The sequence below is a fragment of the Pyrgilauda ruficollis genome, unplaced genomic scaffold, assembly GCF_017590135.1.
Source record: "Pyrgilauda ruficollis isolate IOZ18807 unplaced genomic scaffold, ASM1759013v1 scaffold38, whole genome shotgun sequence".
NCBI lineage: Eukaryota > Metazoa > Chordata > Aves > Passeriformes > Passeridae > Pyrgilauda > Pyrgilauda ruficollis.
This window is the reverse complement of record NW_024525267.1, coordinates 4,730,387-4,751,630: the sequence shown is the minus strand read 5'-3', so window position 1 is coordinate 4,751,630 and position 21,244 is coordinate 4,730,387. Positions and strand designations below refer to the sequence as shown.

The following is a 21,244-nucleotide window of genomic DNA, read 5'->3' as shown; positions in this document are numbered from 1 at the left end:
GCCTGAAAGATACAAATGCTGAGTGGAAACTTGTGTTAATAGTGTTTGCAGTGCCAGAATCAACAATGTGTTTCATACTCTTTCATTTGGAAAAAGCATGGAACTTTACAAAAGCAGCTCACCATCCCATCCCCCCAGTGGAAATGAAATTTCACAGAAGTGAAATGAGAAAGTATCTTAATTTCATCCTTCTGTTGGAGCTGTGAGTGCTCACAGAGTCAGTGGTGTCAGTTACCTGTCAATATCACATCTTGTTCATCTCTTATCTAGAAAAGTTTTAATTTATAATTGCAGCAGCTTGAAACTTTTGATCAGTTTAAATTATACAGGAATCATTGATGTTAAGTTCTTTATACTTTAATCCCTCTTGCCACAGAATATTTTGTGCTTTTTGCTTATGAAAGAATCCTTTGACCCTTGTATATACCACACTGCTATAACTGCCAGATTTTATAGGTATTATAAAACAGTAATTATGTAAAAGTTGACATTCCATAATAAGAAAATGAAATGTAGTTTCTTGAAAGGAACTGGTGGCATCTGACTTGTATAAAACAACACTTGAGAAAACTGAATGGAGGAGCTGTGAGTCATTTTTCCATAATACTTACATACATACATGGGAATAGTGTTGGAAATTACTTGATGGGCTTCATGTACTAAAAATCCATTTTAAGAATACCTATAAAATATTTGTTTAAATGTATAAAGAAATTATTCAGAATTAAAGTAAACAGATTCCTGTTAGAATGAAGTAATTTAATTTAAATACTGAACAGCTAAACAAGGTAGACTTCAAAAAGGATGAAAATTACATTCCATTCTTCTCAATTTAGCTTCTTTGGATTTTTTTGGAGAGTGCCAGGGGCTTTATTCTTCTCAAAGAACTTTTGCATAAATCAGTAGCTTTGAAGAAATACAGTTCAAACAAAATAAAAACATGATATTAGTTATTAGTCAGGATCAGCGGTCAGTTTTTGCCAGAAAAGATGTAAGCCAAGGAAGAAAACGTGGTATTTGACCAGAGAGGATTGAGAGCACATGTGAGCGTATCCCTCTGAACACAACTGCAAAATCAGTATCTAAGGCAGATTGATATAATCACCAGAACACATCTGTATTGGCATGTCAGTACCTTTTTCTTTCTTCTTTCTCCTTTGCAGAGCTCAGCTTGGTTCTTTACACTTTTTCCAGCAGCATGAGAACAAAACCCAATGCAAAACCACCTTAATGAAAGTTCTTGTAGCATGGCATGTCTGAGAAAGCAAGAGAAAAATGTTTCTTAAATTGTTGTTATTATTATGCTAGGGGAGAAACAGCCTAGCTTAGAGCCTAGAGATTTCCTCTGTAGCCACCTGGACATCTCCTTTCACATAAAGGAAGCCAGCCACTTTGCAATCAGGGTGAACTGAATGTCTGAATATTCCTTACAGCAGCATGTAAGGCTCTGACTCAGGAAGTCACTGGCTTGAGAACATAATTTATTTTTTTCAGAAGTTTCATAGTTAGGAAGAAAAGTTTTACATGTTATTTGAGTGTGTGACAGTTAGAATAGCTTATAATTTGAAATGCTAGAAGGAGGATAAAGTGCTCATGGCTCTTCCTCATCTTTAGTCTGTATTTGCCTGGGTATATACCCAGCTGGGTGGAGCATTTTCATGAGTGCCCCAGTGTTACTTTTAGTTTTTCATTTTCTGGGTCATACAGGCAGGTAACTCAGGGACAGAGGGACAACCTCCACAAGGAACAAAACTAATAATAAGTTAAAAACCCCCTGAAATAAATTCAGAAGTAAAATGGTTTTCTGTTAACTTAATTCTGGTTTCTATTAATAAAATGACTGTAGAAATCTGTATTTGTAGACAAGAAAGAGTATTTTGTGTAGCATGAAGTATTTTGTGAACTACACAGAAAACACACAAACTACACAAGAGTGAAAATCACTTTTGCAAATTACACAGAAGTGAAAATACAGTCTTTAGGAGATATAAAGAATATCAGCATAGAATGCAAAACTCTTTCAGATTTTCAACCTTTACAAAACCATACCAAAACAACAAAGAAACCAAAAAGCAGTCGAGCTGTGGTTTGAAGTTTGACTGTGCCTGACTATTCCTTTCATCTAGAAACACCATGGACCGTTACTTGAAATGAAATGATGTCCTGAGAACCTGTGCCTGGTGGGATCGTGCTTACCTGGGAAACTCAGGCCAGCCTGGGAAGTGCTTTCTGTGTGCTTGGTGTTTGGCTGCACATGCCAAATGAACTGGGAGCATTTGTGCTTAGAGCAAGCAGGTTGAGAGGGATAGGAAGAGGACACTGTACATGGGGACTGTGGCTCTAAACACTTGGGTGTGCTTCTTTGCAAGGTTCAGCTGCCCTCAGTAATGTGCTCATATGTCTTTAAGGTCACATGTCCTCATTTTGTGTAAAAGACCATTTAGGCACCCTGCTGTAGATCAACACACTCCAGTCAAAGAGAGGTTGTTGAAGGAAGAATGAGTCAAAATGTGCTTTGTTTGAGAACTTGCATTGTATAACGTGGCTGACACCTCCTGGAAATTTGGCAGCGTGGGACTGAAACAATTGTCTTCCTTCCCTTGTTTGTTAGCAAGGATTTCTTGAATGAGCAATGCTTACTGTGATTCCAGCAGAAGGGTGGAACTGCTTGGTCTTGCTTAGCACAAAAATAACTAAAACTCTTAATGTGCCCCACCTAAGTATTACTGTTCTGGATGGATTAGAAATACCTTCTCATGTAAATGCTGTTGTGCACAGACTTGATCTGTGTAGTGTTTGGTAATAATACGTCACTTCAACTCGGGATGCTTAGTCACAGTCTCAGCTGGGATCAACAGACAGAAAAATGTGTTTCCAGAAGAAAATAATGGCTGAGAGAGAATCAGGCTGATCCCCTGTGTACCACAGGTTCTGATCACTGATGTGATTTCTAATGAGGGAGATGCTGGCTGAGGTTGCAGTGGGAGTCAGAAGTGAATGTGTAAAACCTAATCTCCCCCTGGTCCACTGTGCTGGCAGTGAGAGGCAGAGAGCTCTTTGTGCCCTTTCCACCTTGTAATCACAGCTGTAGGGTACTGAGTTCAGTGTTTTGATGTGCTTCTAGAAGTTAACCTGGGGCACAGGAGCCTATGCACTGCAATTAAGGCTGTCTCACCCATTCAGAAGCTTTGGTGGTTGCTGTTAGGTGCCCAGCAGGGACTGTACCTTCCTACACTGTAGATTAACAGAATTCCAAAGTATTGCACACCACATATGACACTTTTCATTCAACTGTTCAGAGAGTCAAAGCATTCAGAATACGATGCAAAAGAAGTATTTAATTAGCTCTGCTTTTCTTTAATATGCTCTTCATGAAAAAAGAAAATTAAATCAAAGCAAGCTATTTTCTGCTGTGGAAATGCATGAAGAAAGAAGCTGCTTTGTTTTGAAAATGCTTCAAAAGAGCTGGTTTCTATCTCAGTCCTCCCAGCTCCGTGTATGTTTGTGTGGCAGCACCAAGTAACTATGGAGACAGGCAGGTTGCAAGGAGCCAGAGACACACACAGTTCATTGTGGTGCTGCTGTGAGAGCAGACATTCGTCTCTGCAAACCCCCCCGGTCCTGAGGAACAGCTTAGGTGCTATTTGGGGCCTTTATTCTTCTTCTGCAGAGTCGTTCTGGCTGGGACTTGTAAGGGATTTCTTATTTGCACAACATGAAGATATACACTGCATGCTCAAAAAAACCTGATTTTGCTTTGGAAATCTGCACCATGGCATATGAACTCTATCAAAAGACACTTCGGTTTTTAAATTTATATGTAAAGTAGACTTAAAAAAAAACCAAAACTGATAGAGCAGCCCAGACCAGTTTTTCCTCAAAGATCCAGTATTAAAACTATCAACTAATGAGCTCTATATCAAAGACTTTTTCCTATCTGCAAGTGTCAGGAGGATAAAGTAGTTGCTGCAGTGTTTTTGCAGTAGCTGGTGTGCAGGGTATCAATAACATGAGACAGAAATAGTAGAGTAAATGTGGCATAAACAAGCTTTAGCCAAAGGAAATTAATGTAATATTCAATTATGAATCTGGTAACAAGACATTATGGGTAAATTGTTTACATCTGAAATGACATTTTGTCTCTTCTCCCAGTTGAAAGGCTTGACTAAAATCTCTCCTCAAATGTCTAAAGCCTTTCCAAGTTCCCACCAAAGGTTAATTCATGGTATTTTACACTGTTTTATCCATGTAATTTTATTGTCTGTTAGATTAAGGAGATCTTCTATCATCCACTTTTATTGATGCCCTTCCTTGCAATTTTATTTTTAGATAGAATCATAGAATGGTTTTGGTTGGAAGGGGCTTTAGAGATCATCTCCTTCCAGCCCCTCTGCCATGTGCCAGGGACACCTTTTACTAGAGCAGGTTGGTCAGAACCCCATCCACCATGACCTTGAATAATAACAATAATGTACACTTTAGTTTTTCTTTTTTTAGCAGGTAAGGCTCTTTCTATTCCCAAACTAGCATGAGAGGCTCTTTAATTTCTTGATCACCTCAACTGTCCTCTTTCACACCTGCTCCAGATGAAGTTTATTTTTCTGAGGTGTGGCTGTGTGTGGTTTCCCGTGAAGTTTGTGTTGTAAGGCAGTAATGTTTATCCATCCCCAGTGGTGTGTATCTGCTTCTGATTTCCAGATTCAGTTTGCCTTTTTTCTTAACTACCTGCCATTATGAGCTGTTTGCACAAGTATTATCACCTATATGTCTGTGTTCCTCTTCTTTTCAGCTGAGAACATTTTGCAGTTTCACCTTATTCCTGTAAGTCCAGTCCTTAAAGATAAGTTTTACCTGAAAGTTTAAGGTGCCATGAGCATGAATAGTGTCCTAGTGAGTATTTTTGTCTTTGCTTTGAAATTAATGCCAGCATGATTTCTAAGAAATATTTGTTAGTTGTCTTAATTGTTTTCTGGAAAGCCAGTCTTATATTTAAATGATTTCTGCACTTTATTGCACCATACTTACCATTTACATAAAATAAAATTTGTAACTTGATGCTGCTTACTAATGCTGATCATGTCACTCAGAGGGCACAGTACAGTGCTGGGAAGTTCTTTCCTGTCTGTAGAGGATGATTTGGCTCAGATTTGCACCCTGTAGATTTCATTGGAACACTGGGAAAGGTGGAACTTGGCCTGGGATGGCTTTGCACAGTGCAGCCCTAAATGTCAGTGAGTGAGTTTTGAAGATCAAAACATAGGAAAATACTCCTATAAAACAATTCAAGAAGCAAAATACTAACTCTTGCTGAAGTCTAGAAAGCTACTTTAGCTATATTGGGTCTTTATTTTATTTTATTTTATTTTCTTGCACTACAAGTGAAACAGAGCTTTGAGACAGAAAACATGGCAAAGAAATGCATGGCAGAATCAATACAAATGTGGTGGGGTGTTTTGCCTTGTAGTTACCATAGATGGATCTCAGTTATGCTTTAGCCCCTCTTGTCATACTTTTTTTTTTTACATAAATAGTTGGTTGAAGTGAAAGCCCTAGGATTCATTAGGCTGAAATCCTTGAAGAAACATACTTAAGCTTTATTGCAGTTTTCCTGTTGCCTCAGTCTTGAGCATGAGAAGTCATGGTGATGCTAATCAAATCAGATGGAAGGAACCATTGCACCTGCAATTTTTTCTTGTCACATTTTTAAGACTTAATAAAACAGAATCACCTAAATATCTACCGGACTACTTTGTGATTGTTGAGCATTTGGCCCCCCTGATTCTGCATTCCAGCCTGGCATTATGAGATGCGAATTGGGAATAAGTTTTAATTTCCTTAGTTTGACACAGGTATTAAAGGTGGTAGTTCTGGGCCAAAGGTGTGTGGATTGGTTAGCCCATGTCCCACCCTTTGGCCAGGTAGAGAGATGTAGGAAAAAAATCCAAGAACGGAGCAAAGCTGAATTCTCACAATTTCCAGAGGCTGAGGGTTCAGGGAGTTCCCAGCCCACCCCTCTCACTCAGGGGTCACTGAGGCCCACAGTGCAGTGTGTGTTACTCAGGTATTAAGCATGTCTGTATTTAATACATTCTGAATACTTAGGTGGCCACAGCAACCTGTGGCTGAATTCCAGAACTTTTTTGTGACAATAATACTTCCTTAATCTTCTTATATATTTTTTTTTTTAAACTTGATGCTTTTCAATGTCTGTGTTATGAGAAACGGCAAATTATTGTTCTCTGTTCATGTTCTCCTTGAGATTCATGGTTTCCTGTGTCTGTCATAGCTGTTAGGCCTATAATATTCCAGGCCTGGAATATTATAGGTTATTAAATCTTCTTGAGAATGTGTTTTATCATACCTCTGCTTGTACATTTTTTCCTTTCATTATTCTTAGCATACTTTTTTTTTTTCTTGAACTTCTAATACAGTGTAAATTGCATAAGGCTTAGAAATGGAGAGTGAAAACCAATATTAAATCCTAGTCTGTGCATAACATGAGCACTTGTTCAGCCACTAAACTTTTAAACTCTGAAGATAGAAACAATGCTTTTGTTCTTAAAGCAGGCATTTGTAGCAGTGTACAAATCTATGTCCTTTGGAATACCTCTGAACACCAGCTGAATGGTTTTTCCTGGCGTTAGTAGATGTGGTGGATCGGTATGTAGGATAAAAACCATCCTATTTAAAACCAGACATCTTGCATGTTTTGCACAACTGCAGTATAAGAGGCCTCTGTTTGATCTCACAGAGTGGTCAGTGTGGTTATTGTAACTGAATTTGAGGTATGCCAGAGAAGGAAGAATTAATACAAAAGTAAGAAAAAACAACTCTACTGGAACGTCTCAGAAGGCAACAAAGCATTATATGACAAAAGTAAACTTAGAAATGCTGCCACCTGATGAGGAAAGTAAAAGAAACGTAACTCAAGGAAATGCTGAGGTATTTTATGGAAGAAAGGATCTTTTCCAATACTGTAACAGTATTCTTCCATATAACAGCACTGAGTTTATCAGGGCATAATTTTATTTGTGCTTCCGTGTTTCATTTCAAATATCATTGAAGTTTGCGTTATGCTTTTCTGTTTGTTTTCTTTTAAAAAAAATCCTAATTATTTGAATTTGTTGAGGAGTCAGGTCTAGTCAGGCAAAAATTCTGTCAATATAAATATTGACATTACGGTCCCAAAATACTGGGACTGTAATGTAATGTGAGATATCTTCAGCAGTCCTAGGATTTCTTTCCAGCGATAAAATTCATGGAGAATTACCTAAGTAACCTCTCCCCTGCAGCAGGTAACCTTGGTGCTGCTCTGTCCCTGTCCCTGCAGTGAAGGTGTGGGCATTTCCTGAGTCACTATGTTCTCTCTGGAACAGTTTAAAAAGTGTAGTGGGTAATGTCAGCATCTTGCAGTTTCTCAAAGCTTTTAATGCGCTGTTTGACTTACAGTGTGCCTTCAGCTGGATCAGGGTAATGACCCAATTAAGTGTATGGAGAGAGGTTTTTACAGTGACTTTTAACTGTGATGAAAAGAGGAGCAAGGCTGTTTACATTTAAGGCTATTACAGAAGGTCAGTTGAACAGTTTCATATGTGCCAAGGAACCTCGTGTGTTTGGTTTGAGACTTTCTTGTCTTGCTCATCCTTCCCCCGCAGCATGAGCAGTTTCTGATTTGTGTTTGTAGGCCGGGAGACACTGGGATTGTTATGTAGCTCTGGATATTCTGCTTCACAAGCTGCTTCTTAGTGCTGTGCTTTTCCCAGCTGTGTCCAGGGCCAGATTCCCATGTCTTTCCTGCAGTTGGGTACGTTTTTTCAGAGCTATGTGTCTGTCACATGGCTGTGCAGGTGTATACAAGGTGCTGTCACCTACTGTGTGACCTGGTGAGTGGAACTTCACTGTTTGAGGGGCGGAGGGCTGAGCTATGTACCTGCAGGCTGAGATGTCCGTGTAAATGTGAATTCCCTGTTCCTGTGTTACTGGAGAAGCAGTATTTCCCTGCCCCTCACTTGGAACTTCTTTACTGGTAAGGTGCAGGGTGATACTACATTTCCCTCTTCCCTCCTCAAGACTTAAGACATTTTATAATGTTGCTGTGCTTGACGCACTATTCCAACCTGGTTTTGGTTTAGTTAGCAGCTTCTTAAAGCTGCTGTAGGTGAATCCTTTCTAGATAAGAGTTTTTAAACAACAGAAGAGGTGGGGTGATGTCATTCCTTTTCACATGGCTATTCAGAGCTGTGTTGGAAGCAGTGAAAGCTGGTTGGTTTTCTGCTTCTGAAATAGAGATGAGCTGAGAAGCAGTAGAAATAGCAGTAGAAATATTCAAGCAGTCCATGTATAGTCCTGTGAAAATGTTGCTGTGTTAGTCATGATGCCTGTTTTTCTTTTGCCAACTGGAAGAACTTTGTGGAAATTACAGCATTACCACAAGAAGAATTAGATTTGGTCTTTGAGAATACATTGACTTTGGTCAATGACGGTACATTTTCTTGGTCAAAATAAAGTCTTTGCATTCCTAAGCCTTGAAGTTTTTGTATTCTTGTTTTTTCTTCCATTTACAGCTGTGTGCAGAGCTACTGTTCATAATAGATCAGTGTAAGCAAGTCTAATACACAGCATGCATAGTAAAATGCTGTAAGCAAAATGTTGAATAAATAAATGAATATTTTTTTATTTTAAAATATCTGCATAAGGTACGCAAAAGCATGGTAATTTGCAAATATCTTTCAAGTTTCTGAGACCTGAAATGTGAAAACAAATTAGTCAAATGTAGTGTATTTCTATTGACAGCAGCCTTTCTTGTTTTCTCAGGCTGCCCTTTTAAGTATTGCCCCACTGGCTGCAGGCATGACTACAAGCCCCACTTGTTCTTGGGAAACAATGCAGCTTTACTGCACATCTTCATATGAAAAGCTTCATGCTCCTCCTGTATCATCCCCCATGTACTTCATCATGAGCTCTTGACCACACAGGGTGCATCAAACACATAGTAGTAATGCTGGAGGAATGCAGAAGGAGCAAAGACGCAGACTGCAGATCATCAATGTGTCAGTTGATCACTGATGACTCCTTAGTAACTTATTTTATGGATTTGTGAAATTAAACTGTTTGAAAACTGTATTTCTCTGACCATGCTTTTGTGTGAGTATTGATTTCTTTAAATATTGTATTTTTCTGACCATGCTCCTGTTAAAGATATCTTAATTTTTCAGGTTGCAGTTGTTAAAATGAAGTGTACAGAGCGCATTTATGCAATGAAAATTCTAAATAAATGGGAAATGCTTAAAAGGGCAGAGGTAAGTAATGTTTTTTTAACATAGAGAATTTTTAAAATGACATTAGAAAGATTACATTGAAGCTCTTCCAGATTAGGAAGAATTATTTCATGAGCATAGGAGCTTCGTTCTTTTCTCTTTTTTTTTTTTTTTTTTTCCTTAAGCTGTTTTAATGCAATCAAGTCTGACAGTCCCTTCCAGGCATCTGTTGTTCTCAGCATTACTGTGTATTCATTTACCAGACAGTCTGCCCTAGTTCTTACCCTGAATTTATTGGCCAGATTTTTGTTTACAGTAAAGGCAAGTTAAAGACTACATGAAAGCTGAGATTGGTGCTACTATGACATTCACAGCTGTAACAAAAACGTTATGAAAAAGGTCTTTCTTCTGTTCCATTCAGAAAGCATCCATTAAGGAGCTTTGCATCCTACAGTTTGTAACAGGATTTATATAGCTAGTAAAACTATAGCTAAATATTTTGGAATCACATTCAGATTGTAAAACAAAGCGTGTTAAGAAGGTAAATCTGTTTAAGAAGGGGTTTTTTTGGCGAAAGGGGGTGTACACTGTCACAACAAATTCTCTAAATCTGAAGGCAAATGGGTACTTCACACATTAGGAAAAGAATACTAAGAATACACAGTGGGAAGCAGCTTTCTAGGATAGGTATTTCTAGGATACATACTCCTCCATGGTAGAGGAAAACCTTATGGCACATATATAATATTATGTAAGTTTGCAGATAAATGAGCAATAGATTTGAAGAGAAAAGACATGTATTGCATTAGGACTTGCAGCAGTTCTGTTAAGGGGCAAGCAACAGCAGCTTTGCTGAGGTCTGAGATTGCTGACCCTTCCTTGTCTCATTCTTCTGTCCCCTTCCTGACACCTCCTCCCCCCAGCCTGCCCTACCTAGTCCCTCCCTTCCTTTCAGTGAGTCAGTGCCAGCCCTTTTCCTGTCACAAAATCTCCTCCCTCTTGTTAAGTCCCTCTTCACCACTGCCTTTGCCTGATTTAGTCACAGTCTGTCCGTCCATCCATCCATGCACTTCTTTAGAGGCGGCAGCAGCCGCTGCCACCCGGCTCTCCTTTGAGCTGTCAGGAGATTTCACACCCTGGGCTGTGCTGCATCAGCGGTTCTGCATTAAGCCTTTCCCTGTAGGAGGGAAATTTGGTTCCCTTTCTATGCAGATTTTAGCTGTGCTAATTCATTGGTCAGTACAGAATTATTTTAAACACAAATATTTGCAGGGGTCTTCCAAACTCAGATGGAAATACAGCTATGCTGCCTTACTTCAGTCATTTTTAAAGTGATTTCATTAAGTGGCCTAAGTAGATGCAGCTTTTGCATGTAGAGAAGATAGCTGTTTACAAATTGTGTTCTAATCATGCAACTAACTCGTCTTATCCTCTCAGGCAGACACTAAGGATGTATAATAAGCAATAGTTTTCCCAACTTAGGAAAAGTAACAGTCAAAAAAAATCTTTCTCTCTGCTGATTTTCCTCATCTACAAAGGACAGTAAAGGAACTGTCTTTTCTGCAGGACCACTTTGTCTTTTCCTGATGAGTTGGATTGCTTGATTTGGCTTTTCTGGATAAGCAGGATGTTACAACCTGCATATCAAGTTCATGCAACATCTGGGTGTTAAAAATTTCCCAAATGTGGTAAAACCTGTTAGTTTTTAAAATGAAGCCTGAAAGAATACAGTAGCTTCTTAAATGGAGAGTTCCACTGAAAAAGCAGACTTCAAGTATTTTATTAATCCACCTCACCTATTATTATATAAAAATATTATTATTATGAGTAGATTAAGAAGCATGTTGTTACACTGGTTTATGTTTGTTGTGCATGACATGAAAGATAGCAAGAAGTTAGCAAAATACTGCTTATTCATGTACTTGCTGCAAGAAAAAAAATCCCTTATGGTTGGAAGCCACTAAAATAAAAGAAAGGTTAGTGAATATCACCTGACATCCATAAATGGGTTGTAAGCAAAAATAGGCAGGCCATTTATGTTGATAAGGACTATTTGTATTCGTTGTTCTCACAGCAAAATACACAGTCATTAGTGTATTACTGTTGACAGTTCCAAATAAGTCCTGACTGGCTGATTAGGTAGCCTGTCATGCTTTTTCAAGTCACGTCTCAAGGCCTTTTAAGCTAGTGTAAGCAGAGGAGGAGAATTTTATGCTCTGAATTCATGATGCAGTGTTCAGCAGCATTACTGGGTTTTCAGTGTTCATAACGTTCTCTCGCTATTTGAGGTTGCACAGTGAACTGGATCAAGGGACTGATGTCTTCAAAAATAAACAAACTAGTTCTCTGTGTTGGCAGCCTCCTCACATCGTGCTGCCAGGAGAGCTGAGAAGTGCAATGCTCTGGTGCTGTGGGAAGGGGATAGGATTACTTGGAGCTGCTGTAGCTGCCAGCCTTTTTTGCAGAGCGCTACTTTGTCCTTGCATTCATAAACCGTTAAACCCCTCAGCTGGCATTTAATTACAATTTACTTCTCTTTGCACCAGTGATTACTAATTTACAGTGTGACCACAGCATGGTCTTCTTCAGTAAAATTGTGGATTTAATTTTGCTTCCTTTGAGGGAAAAATAGTTGGAGATACATTTGTAAGGTGCAGTCAGTATATGGTAAGGCTTGGGCTTCCCAGGCACATTTCCATAGTACATTTTCTAAGACATCTGTGGAAGTGGCAAAGACCAAAAAAAAAATCAGTTCTTTTCTAGAGCCCAAACACTTCAATCTGTAGCTGTCAAATATCCTGATAATGCCTCTCTGGATTGAGAGTAGTAGAAGCGTCCCAAGGTCTGTTTCATGATGGTTCTGATCCAATAAAAACATTAATATATTTTTATTGAGGAGAACTCTCTTGAAGTTTATGAAAGTTGGTTTTATGTAAAGATGCTGAGAAAACCTGTTACACAGAGCTTGCAGTGTGTTGTTTGAAGTTGAGGAAGGATTATTGAAAATGAAAATGTATTATACTGGACAAAAATAAGACAGTAATAGTAAAATCTACTTATTTCCCATAGTGTGCTAGCAGTGTCTGAAACAGGGACTGTAATGTAATAAAAGTATACATGTAACTGTTTTCATAAAGGTCTTTATCAGAAGAATCAGACTTACTTTCCTAGAGCCATTATCTTTCTGCTGCAGATGGTAGTGACAAGTTATTCTTTTCTAACTTCTAAAAATGTTTTGTAAAACAAAGATTTAGCTTTGACTTGAATTGGCTTGTGGGCGTTTTGGTGTTGGGGGGCTGTTGTGTGTTGGTGTGGAGTTTTTTGGGATTTGGTGGGGGGGAGGGGAGGTTGGTGGGATTTTTTTATTTGGTTTGGGGTTTTTTGGTTTGGTTTGGTTTCGTTTTTTAAAGTCGCAGTCAGGATTAGAGTGACTGAATGCCTGACTAAAACCTGCAGAGATTCCCTGGCATGTCACTTGTGTAGACTGCATCCAAATGAATAGAGACCTCTGTTCAGTAATTTGAAATAATCCCATAAAACATCCATGTATATTCATCCTGTGAAAACTACTTGTTGATGTTGACAATGGCTTTTCTCCCCCTCTCTTCCTTTAGACAGCTTGCTTCCGAGAGGAGAGAAATGTCTTGGTGAATGGAGATTGTCAGTGGATTACTACATTGCACTATGCCTTTCAAGATGAGAACTATTTGGTATGTTTGTTGTGAAAGAACTTTATTTTCGGTATATTTAAAAAATATAAGTGCATTAAATCCGTCCACCTCATGCCTCGCAGCAGTGTTTCAACATTCTTGTTTTCTCCTTGAAGCAAAACTTCAAAGGGACTGACTGTAACTCCAGGAAAGTGAGAAAGTTGTGTAGAACTATAGTATATAGAAATTTAGTTAAGCATCTTAAATTAACTAATCTCCCCTTGCATAAAAAATACCATGTTCAAAATTAGTATTTTGGATAAGGTTGCATTTAACTAATCTGAGATATCTTAACTCTGTGAAAGTAAGAAATATTATATTTTAAACTTTCATAATGTCTTTTAAAGCAAGATTTTGGTTTAAGCTGGCAAAATTAATTTAAAAGTTTGGTATTTTAAAATCCTTAGGGGAAAAGATAGCCTATTTCTTAAAAATATTTCTATAAAATATGTTTTTAAATCAGCAGATTGGTCTCTCAGTAATTTGAGGGACTTTAGCAAACATTTATAAAGAAAATCTGTAGTCCTGTGACATTTCTTTATGATTGGTTACTAGAACTGTGGCATACAAGCCTGTTTACTTTAGTCACAGAATACACCAGAGTACTGGTTAGGAGCAAAGTCAGTAAAGCCCCAATATCCTGCAATATACTGAACCATACAGCTTCCCCGTGGCTACTTCAGGCTGGGTTTGCAAACCTGCTGTTTCTGTAACATCTGACATGGCTGTAGTGTGAAAGTTTTCACCTTCTTAACACTTTAGTAGCAGGTCATGAATATAAATAAGACAAAATGTAGAAAAGACTGCCAAAGAGTTCAGGAGCTAAGCAAGAGTTAGTAAATACTCAAACATTTCCACAGATGTTGAGACAAAACACGTTACTTGTCATGGTTGGAGTATTTTTAGAATACCAAGCACATAGTAGGAAAATAAGCAGTCACATCTTGGGCCCTCATTTACAGGCTATTTCCATTGAATGGTTTGTGGTAGGTCCAGATTTTCAATCTCTGGCAGTTTAGTTGTCTCCAGCACTGCCTCATGATTTCAGATCAGCTTGGAGTTTCAAATTCCCACAGAGGCAACCTTCAGACTTGTATGAAAAGCATCCTGTTTTGTATTTCCAAGTAGCTTGTAAGAATGGAGCTACCGGAGGAAAAATTGTTAGCTGTGTGAGATAACAAGCAATAGCAAAGCCAGCATAGAGGGGGAATCTTTTCCCAAAGTTCCCAAAAGTGTTTAGATATTGAAGTTTCACTTGACAGCAGAATGTAGACATCTAATTTAAGATGCAGTATCTAAGAAGGCAACAGTTCTGCCCAGCAGCCAAAGTCAGCAGATTCCCAGCTTGCCTGAGGTCTGCTGCTGCATGTGCTGAGGTGCTGCCTTCCAATTTGGTCTGTTACTCAGAAACCATCTCCTGTAAGTGTCTGGTGCTCACAGATGGAGTGGATCCGCATCTCAGTCACCGTTGTAAATGGTGCATGAGGAAAAGGTGAAACACGTCAAGAAATCAATTCATTCAAAAAGCTGGACAGAAGGTTCTCTTCCAGACCATCTAGTACTTGTCCAGGGACTAAGGGACCTCTGTTCAATTCTCTTTGGTGCTTGAAGAAGTTTATAGCTACATTTTTTCCTCATCCTAGAGAGTGCTGCCTTGTTACAGAGCCTGAGCAGATTTAGTTTGCTTTTTAGCTGTGCTGTTCACCCATGGTCTTTGCAGAATGGAAACAAAGCTGAGAACAAAACAAGAACAGACAATAGAGCTTGGTTTTCCAACCTGGTCCTCTGCAAGAGAAATCTCTAGGTTCCAGTACTTTCTCCCAGTGATGTTTGTGCATTATATCTAGTGATTCTTAAATGCAAAACCACATAAGCTAACCCTGAGCAGAGGGAGAGCCTTGTGTCTTCTCCCACCTAGTGCTCTGTCTCCTCTGGCTGTATGATAAAGGGTTCAGAACAAGAAAAGAAAAAGTAAGATTCTAACATAGAAAAGTAGTACCTGCCTTTGGAGAGTCTAAAAGTAGCTAGTTTTATTCTCTGCCTTTAGTATTGACAGAGCATTTGATAATGCAGAACTTATATTTAAGCAAGAAATACAAAATTCTATGAAATACATATGTTCTGGAATTCATTTTCTGGTTGTGCTCTTGTAGTTTTAAAACCTTTCAAGTAAATGCACCATGCATTACTGTTTTCTAAACAGCCAGTTCTTAAATTACATTACATGGAAATGCTGCATAAGTTTTTTCTGGTTCTTAAAAAGCTTTCATAAGAGACAGCCCGTGTCAAGATTAAATCAGGGTTAAATCAGCCTTTGGTGATTTAGCTGAAGCAGATATGATGTAAGTGAAACATAGTCCATGAATATTGAAAACTTGCAAGGAACTTGATGTTCTCCATCTCTTCCAGATTTAGATCTCTTAATTTTCTTACCTGGTCTCATTCATGAAAAAGGGCATATGTGTATTTCCGTGCTGTCAGCCTCTCAAAGGCTTCTGGGTACTCATGAGAGTATTTTGATATCCTTTTTTCCTTTGATTCCTAACTACTCTCACCGTTCGATGTAGTCACTTCCCTGGCAGAAAATGCACTGCTGCGAGATTTCAGCATCAGAATAGCTTTTATTTTAACCCCATAAGAAGGGTGAAGCACCTCTGGCAAGCAGATAATTTTGAATTGAAAGATTAATAAAGTTCTGCTTCCTCAAAGACGAGATATCACCATGTTTCTGTGATCCAAGTGCCTTCCTTCATGGGTCACCTGAGTTCTTGCTGAGTTATAAATGCTTTGGGAGCTGACAGAAGTGCATTACCTTGTCTCTGACAGGGAGGATATTTCACTTCCCACAAAAGGTTCTATAAAGCCTCTTTGCCTTGAATGTGAGAGAAAATACTTCATGATAATATCCCTTTTAGAAGACTGGTGGTTTCTGTCTGTAGCATTTTGTTTTCAAACATAAGTGTTGCGCGTGTACAGTGTTCAGTACATGTTTAAAGTTCCTTGGAGCAATACCCACAGATTGATTTCAGCATAAATTATGCAATTTGCTTATCAGAGTAAGCGGCAATTTGAGTAAAATAGAGAACAATATCAAAACTTGTGGCTCTTGGAGTTGCTCTTTTAGTGCAAAAGATAATGAGGAAATGGCTAGAGTTACACTTCATGTTCTTTGCATTTCTGTCTTCTTTGATTAGTTTCCCTCGTGGAAGATGAATCTGTGGCAGGGACAGTGGATTCTAGATTGCTTTAGTTTGGGGAGAAAAATAAGATGATGGCTTTGAAAACTTAATTCCAGAATAAGCAAAGTGAGTCTTAAAACCACATATCAAATCATCTTGGGAAACAAAGAACAAAATGGCTCAAGACTGGTAGTACTAGATGAAGTCATTATACTTGAAGTAATGGTCTGGATTTAGGTGGATATTGCTAAGACATATCTCAAACATAATCCTTGTTTTGTGGTATAAGAAACAAATAGCATGAGTCCTTTCTTTCATGTCACCCTGTCAGTATTGGTCCTTTCCATGAATAGGATGGTGCCTGATTGGCCTAGGAGACTGTTTACTTTTTCACTGAAATGCATTCAAAAGAGCACCAGTGTTTGACTTTTAAATTTCCCACTAGTGCCTCTGGCTTGACAGTGCTTTTGGCTTGTTATGGGCATCCATGTATTGTGTAGTAATGTATGGTGTCATCAAACTCCTGCCAGTGTGTTATGCATCCATGATGTGGAATGTGCCAAGATGAGTATTTGAAGATGTTGATGTTATAAGTGCCACTTCAGGAACAACAAGTAGTATTGAATGGTGCCGTAACTAAAAAAGTAATAAAATGTGTATTTTAGACTAAGCTGCATCAAATATTGATTTTAACTATACTTTTTTTTTTTTTTTCCTTTCATCATCCTCGGGAAATTTTCAGTTTAAGAGTTGATAACATGCATCAGTTTTGGTGATATTAGATAATTTTCTTTATGATACTAGTTAAGACAGAAATAAACTCATCCTGATTTACTTCTTTGTTGTTGTCATATTTTGTTCAGGTTTTTTTTTAGTATAGGAACTAAATGCTGATGTGCCTTTCTTACTGTGATTAATAAAGGAATGTGATACCTTTTTATACTAAGTAAATAATAGTAAAACAGAAGACCACCAATTTTGACTGCTTTCCACAGGCACAGAAAAAAATAATGAAAGGGGGTTTTTTTCAGGGGTTAACTGATGAACTTTAATTTTCTTTTTTCTTGCCAGCTGTCTCTCAGTACTTGATTGCCTTATTTCTCTATTTTCAGTATCTAGTGATGGACTACTATGTTGGTGGTGACTTGCTGACACTTCTCAGTAAGTTTGAAGACAAGCTTCCTGAAGATATGGCTAGGTTCTACATTGGTGAAATGGTGCTTGCTATACATTCCATACACGAGCTGCATTATGTGCACAGGTAAAATACCTTCTCATTTGGCAAAAAATACAAGTACAGTTATTTGAAGTTAATCCCAAATTTACTGCTGTGTATATACAAATGCACACAGTAGCCAGAAGCAAACTACTACAGGTACATGCTTACTTCATGCTGTATAATAGCTGTATAGGCTACTTTATTTTAAATATCAAGGTTTGATGGATTGGTATCAGAAGCAGTGACATTTATCTGACTAACTTTTAAGGTCTGTTCTATTTTTAATCAGGGCTCTTGACTTATTCTCAATTCACTTAATAAATATTTATGTGCCTTTGTCCAAGCAACCTAGAAGTTTGAAGCAGTTTGAAATGGTTTTAACTTTCTACAGATGTTTAGACATTCTGCAAAATTTATGCACAGTAAGCCCGTGATAACATCAACACATCTACTTACCTGAGATCATCCTCAAACAGGTTTTCTAATCAGTGGGCATGTGCTGGTCTAATTGTTCTTGCACACAAGATGTGTATTCTGAATCAGTGGCTACCATCACATAAGCTTAGTTTGTTGTTGGTAGTAGCTGTACAGTTGAAATTCAAAAAGCCTAGGGAATTCTCAGCTGTAATGCTTTGAACTCTTCTGTTTGCACTTTGATTTCTGTTTTAAATATTGAAAAGATGTTTAAACTCTCTAAAACTCCTGTGAGTAAATGTGGACAATATTTGGGGATTTTAAAATGTCACAGCCTCACAGAAGTTCACTGGAGACACCATTGCACCAATTTCCAAGGAAGGTGGCCTGACTTACTGAGCAGCTACATCTTTTCACAGGGCTGAATGAAGGTCTGTTGTGGCAATAGGAGAGTGTGGCTCTGTGGCCAAAACACGTGCTTTGAACAGGACGTGTGCCAATGCCCAAGAAATCACTGCTTGGCAGCTGGAATGGATGAGGAGGAAGCATGATTGCTCTGGAGAGGGTTTCAAGGACCCTTTAAGGGCTTATATGACCTGTTAGCTGCAGATAGGAGACAGTGGAGCTCAGAGAGGAGGCATTAAGCCTTTCTGAACAGCAGTTCTGGTCCCTGAGGCAAGTGAGAGCTGCATGCCAAGCACAGATTGGCTCATGCTGCCAGTGCCACTGTCAGCAGCGTTCTTTAAAAAACAAACAAATTAGTATATAGTTGTATATTAATTTTCATAGTCCACTGCAACTACTGAGCTTGACTTGTGGTTGTGGAATGTTGACAATATCTGGAACTGAAATGTATGGAATAAGTTTAACAATATAGAATTACTAATTATTTTTTGGGGAAGCGTGGTGACATAGTCCAATTTTCTCAGCACATATTTTTTGTGTCTTATGACGAGTAAATACACATTTAACATTTAAATTTATGTAGACAGGCATAGATTAGCATTTATTATTTTGTATTAATACTGCTAATGAGCAGCAGTATTAATGACATTTCAGTAATTAATTTCAGAGCATTAGCCTTCGGTTAAAAAAGGTTAATTCAAGTTTGTTTTGGAAAAATGTATCAATTGGCAGGCTTTTTACAAATATGAGGACCCTTTGTTAAATCTGTCACAGTTTTTCTCACAAATGTCAAGTGTGAAACTGGAATTCAGCACCTTAAAAATCAGCCATTGTCAGCTTCCACATCTATGTAGCAAGGTGTATTAGAGCACCTTATTTTTGTTTACTCCTAGTAATTCTAGTCTCCTTCTCAAAGATTAAACTGAAGGTGTAGAGTTTTTAAGTTTTTCAACACATGTAGTAGCATTTGGAACTTCACATTTGAAAAGAAATGCAGATTTTATGGTGCAACAAAACTGGTGGGTTTAAGGTTGGTCAGGGGGAGAGAGTCATAAATAGTACCAAAAAGAGTTTACATCATTGGGTAAGATTCTATGTTATTTTGATGCAAGATTAATCTCTACAAGCACAGCTAATACTGTGTGTTTAAATCCTTTCACTTCTGTCTAACAGGGACATAAAGCCTGATAATGTTCTTTTGGACATGAATGGCCACATACGACTGGCAGACTTTGGGTCCTGTCTGAAAATGAGTGAAGATGGCACAGTATGTATGAAGCTACATTTATTTGGGTTGCTGATAGTGGGACCTTCTAAGTGAGTTGCTGGTTTTAAAGAGATTAGACATCATCAGTGTGCATCAGGGGTGTGATAGATTGTGAACTTTCTGACACACTAAAAATTGAGGGGGCAGTATAACTCAACATACTTAAATGCATTTTTGAAATCTTCCATCTCCTTATTTTACAGGCTGCTAAGTTTTCAAGTTATCCTTTGCTATATTTTTCTGGTTTTCACTTTTTCTTCTAATTTGAGTCCAGGGAGGTAGGGTGAGTCACCATCCCTGTAGGTATCAAAAAGATATGTAGATGTGGTACTTGGGACCACGATTTAGGTGGACTTGTCAGTGCTCAGTTAACAGCTGGACATAATGATCTAAAAAGTCTTTTCCAACCTAAATGATTGTCTTGATTGTACAATTAATAAGCAGTTTGTTTTATATGCCTTTGACAAATGGAACAGCAACATGATGGTAATTGGCCATCTTGTGCAGCAGATTGGATTTACCTCTAAAAGCTGAATTGCTTGTGACAGGTTTTGTTTGTTTTGCCTCATTTTGGGCACTTCCAGGGGTGCTAGTCCTGCCAAAGTATGGCATGCACCATCGTTCACTGGTTTTGGCACAAACTCACATCTTGTTGATGTTCTTTAGTCATAAAATGCCTGTCAAAGCTTTACCATAAAAAATGTAAAATGAAAGAGCCATTAGAATTGAGAACATATTCCTAGAGAGTAGTCTGTCCTGATGGTCAGGGCTTCTCTATTACTTGTGCACAGAGTAATTTCTCCACCTTATTGCTGTAGTACATCCAGTTGCACATTAGGCAATAAACATTTGACTGATTTCTGACGTAATAAAACTTACCCAGGAAATTTGTTCTATGATCTTCAAATGAAACAGTAAAATTCAGAGGTAGGACCTGATCTCCCTACTTAGTCATTTTTCATTTCAACTTCTGGGCAGCAAATTGCAGTTTTAAAATATAAACAAACACAAAGGCAAAATATATTTTGTCTTTCTGCTTTCACAGTATCTGTGATTATTTTGGGTTTCTGCTGTGTTCAGAATAAAACATATCAACTGATTTTATGTAGCAGTAGAATGGAACTTAATCTCTGTAGTCTTTGTTACTTTCTTAATATTTCCTTTGTTATGTTACTGTGAATTTATGAATCTCTTCCTTCTCCAGAAGTATGTTGTAGTGTCTCTATCAGAAATACTAGTGTTTGAGTAAAACAGTTGCTGAGAGAAACTGGAAACTTATGAGAATTATGTTTGCCTTATTTTTAAGGTACAGTCATCAGTAGCAGTGGGCACTCCTGACTACATCTCTCCTGAGATACTGCAAGCAATGGAAGATGGAATGGGGAAATATGGGCCTGAGTGTGACTGGTGGTCACTGGGTGTCTGCATGTATGAAATGCTCTATGGTGAAACACCCTTCTATGCAGAGTCACTAGTGGAGACCTATGGGAAGATCATGAATCATGAAGTAAGAGCTGTATTAAATCTTCTGTGTTCTGAGTTTGTGTTTACAGAGAAACTTAGCACTTAAGGATATTGAAGTGATGGTAGTTGTTTGCTCTTGCACAGTGTTTTAGATTGATGTTGTGTAGGTTTGTTAGTTCAGGTTTTAGGAAGCTTGCTTCTCTGAACTGCAGAAATTTAATTCTTCAACAAATTGAAATTTTTCCCTAAATGCTGTTTTTCTTGTTGGAAAATCTAAGTCATCACAAAATCAAAATTAAAATCTACTCCAATTTCTTCAGTCTAGAGTA

The 21,244-nt window shown here is 38.1% G+C and overlaps 1 protein-coding gene across 8 annotated transcripts in view; it reads left to right on the top strand.

Annotated features, from left to right (window-relative positions):
* Positions 1–21,244, top strand: part of CDC42BPB (CDC42 binding protein kinase beta) — a 90,340-nt gene that overhangs the window by 31,184 nt on the left and 37,912 nt on the right. For 7 of the 8 annotated variants that reach the window (XR_005955846.1, XM_041476171.1, XM_041476170.1 and 4 more), the window contains exons 3-7: positions 9,216–9,299; positions 12,872–12,967; positions 17,259–17,407; positions 19,358–19,451; positions 20,758–20,958. Coding sequence is in view for 7 of the 8 variants with exons in the window: in XM_041476171.1 (XP_041332105.1) it covers positions 9,216–9,299; positions 12,872–12,967; positions 17,259–17,407; positions 19,358–19,451; positions 20,758–20,958 (624 nt within the window). In the remaining variant the exon portion in view is untranslated. Of the gene's footprint in view, positions 1–4,854; positions 4,891–9,215; positions 9,300–12,871; positions 12,968–17,258; positions 17,408–19,357; positions 19,452–20,757; positions 20,959–21,244 lie in introns of those variants that run through there. The other variant, XM_041476172.1, reaches the window with a different exon arrangement.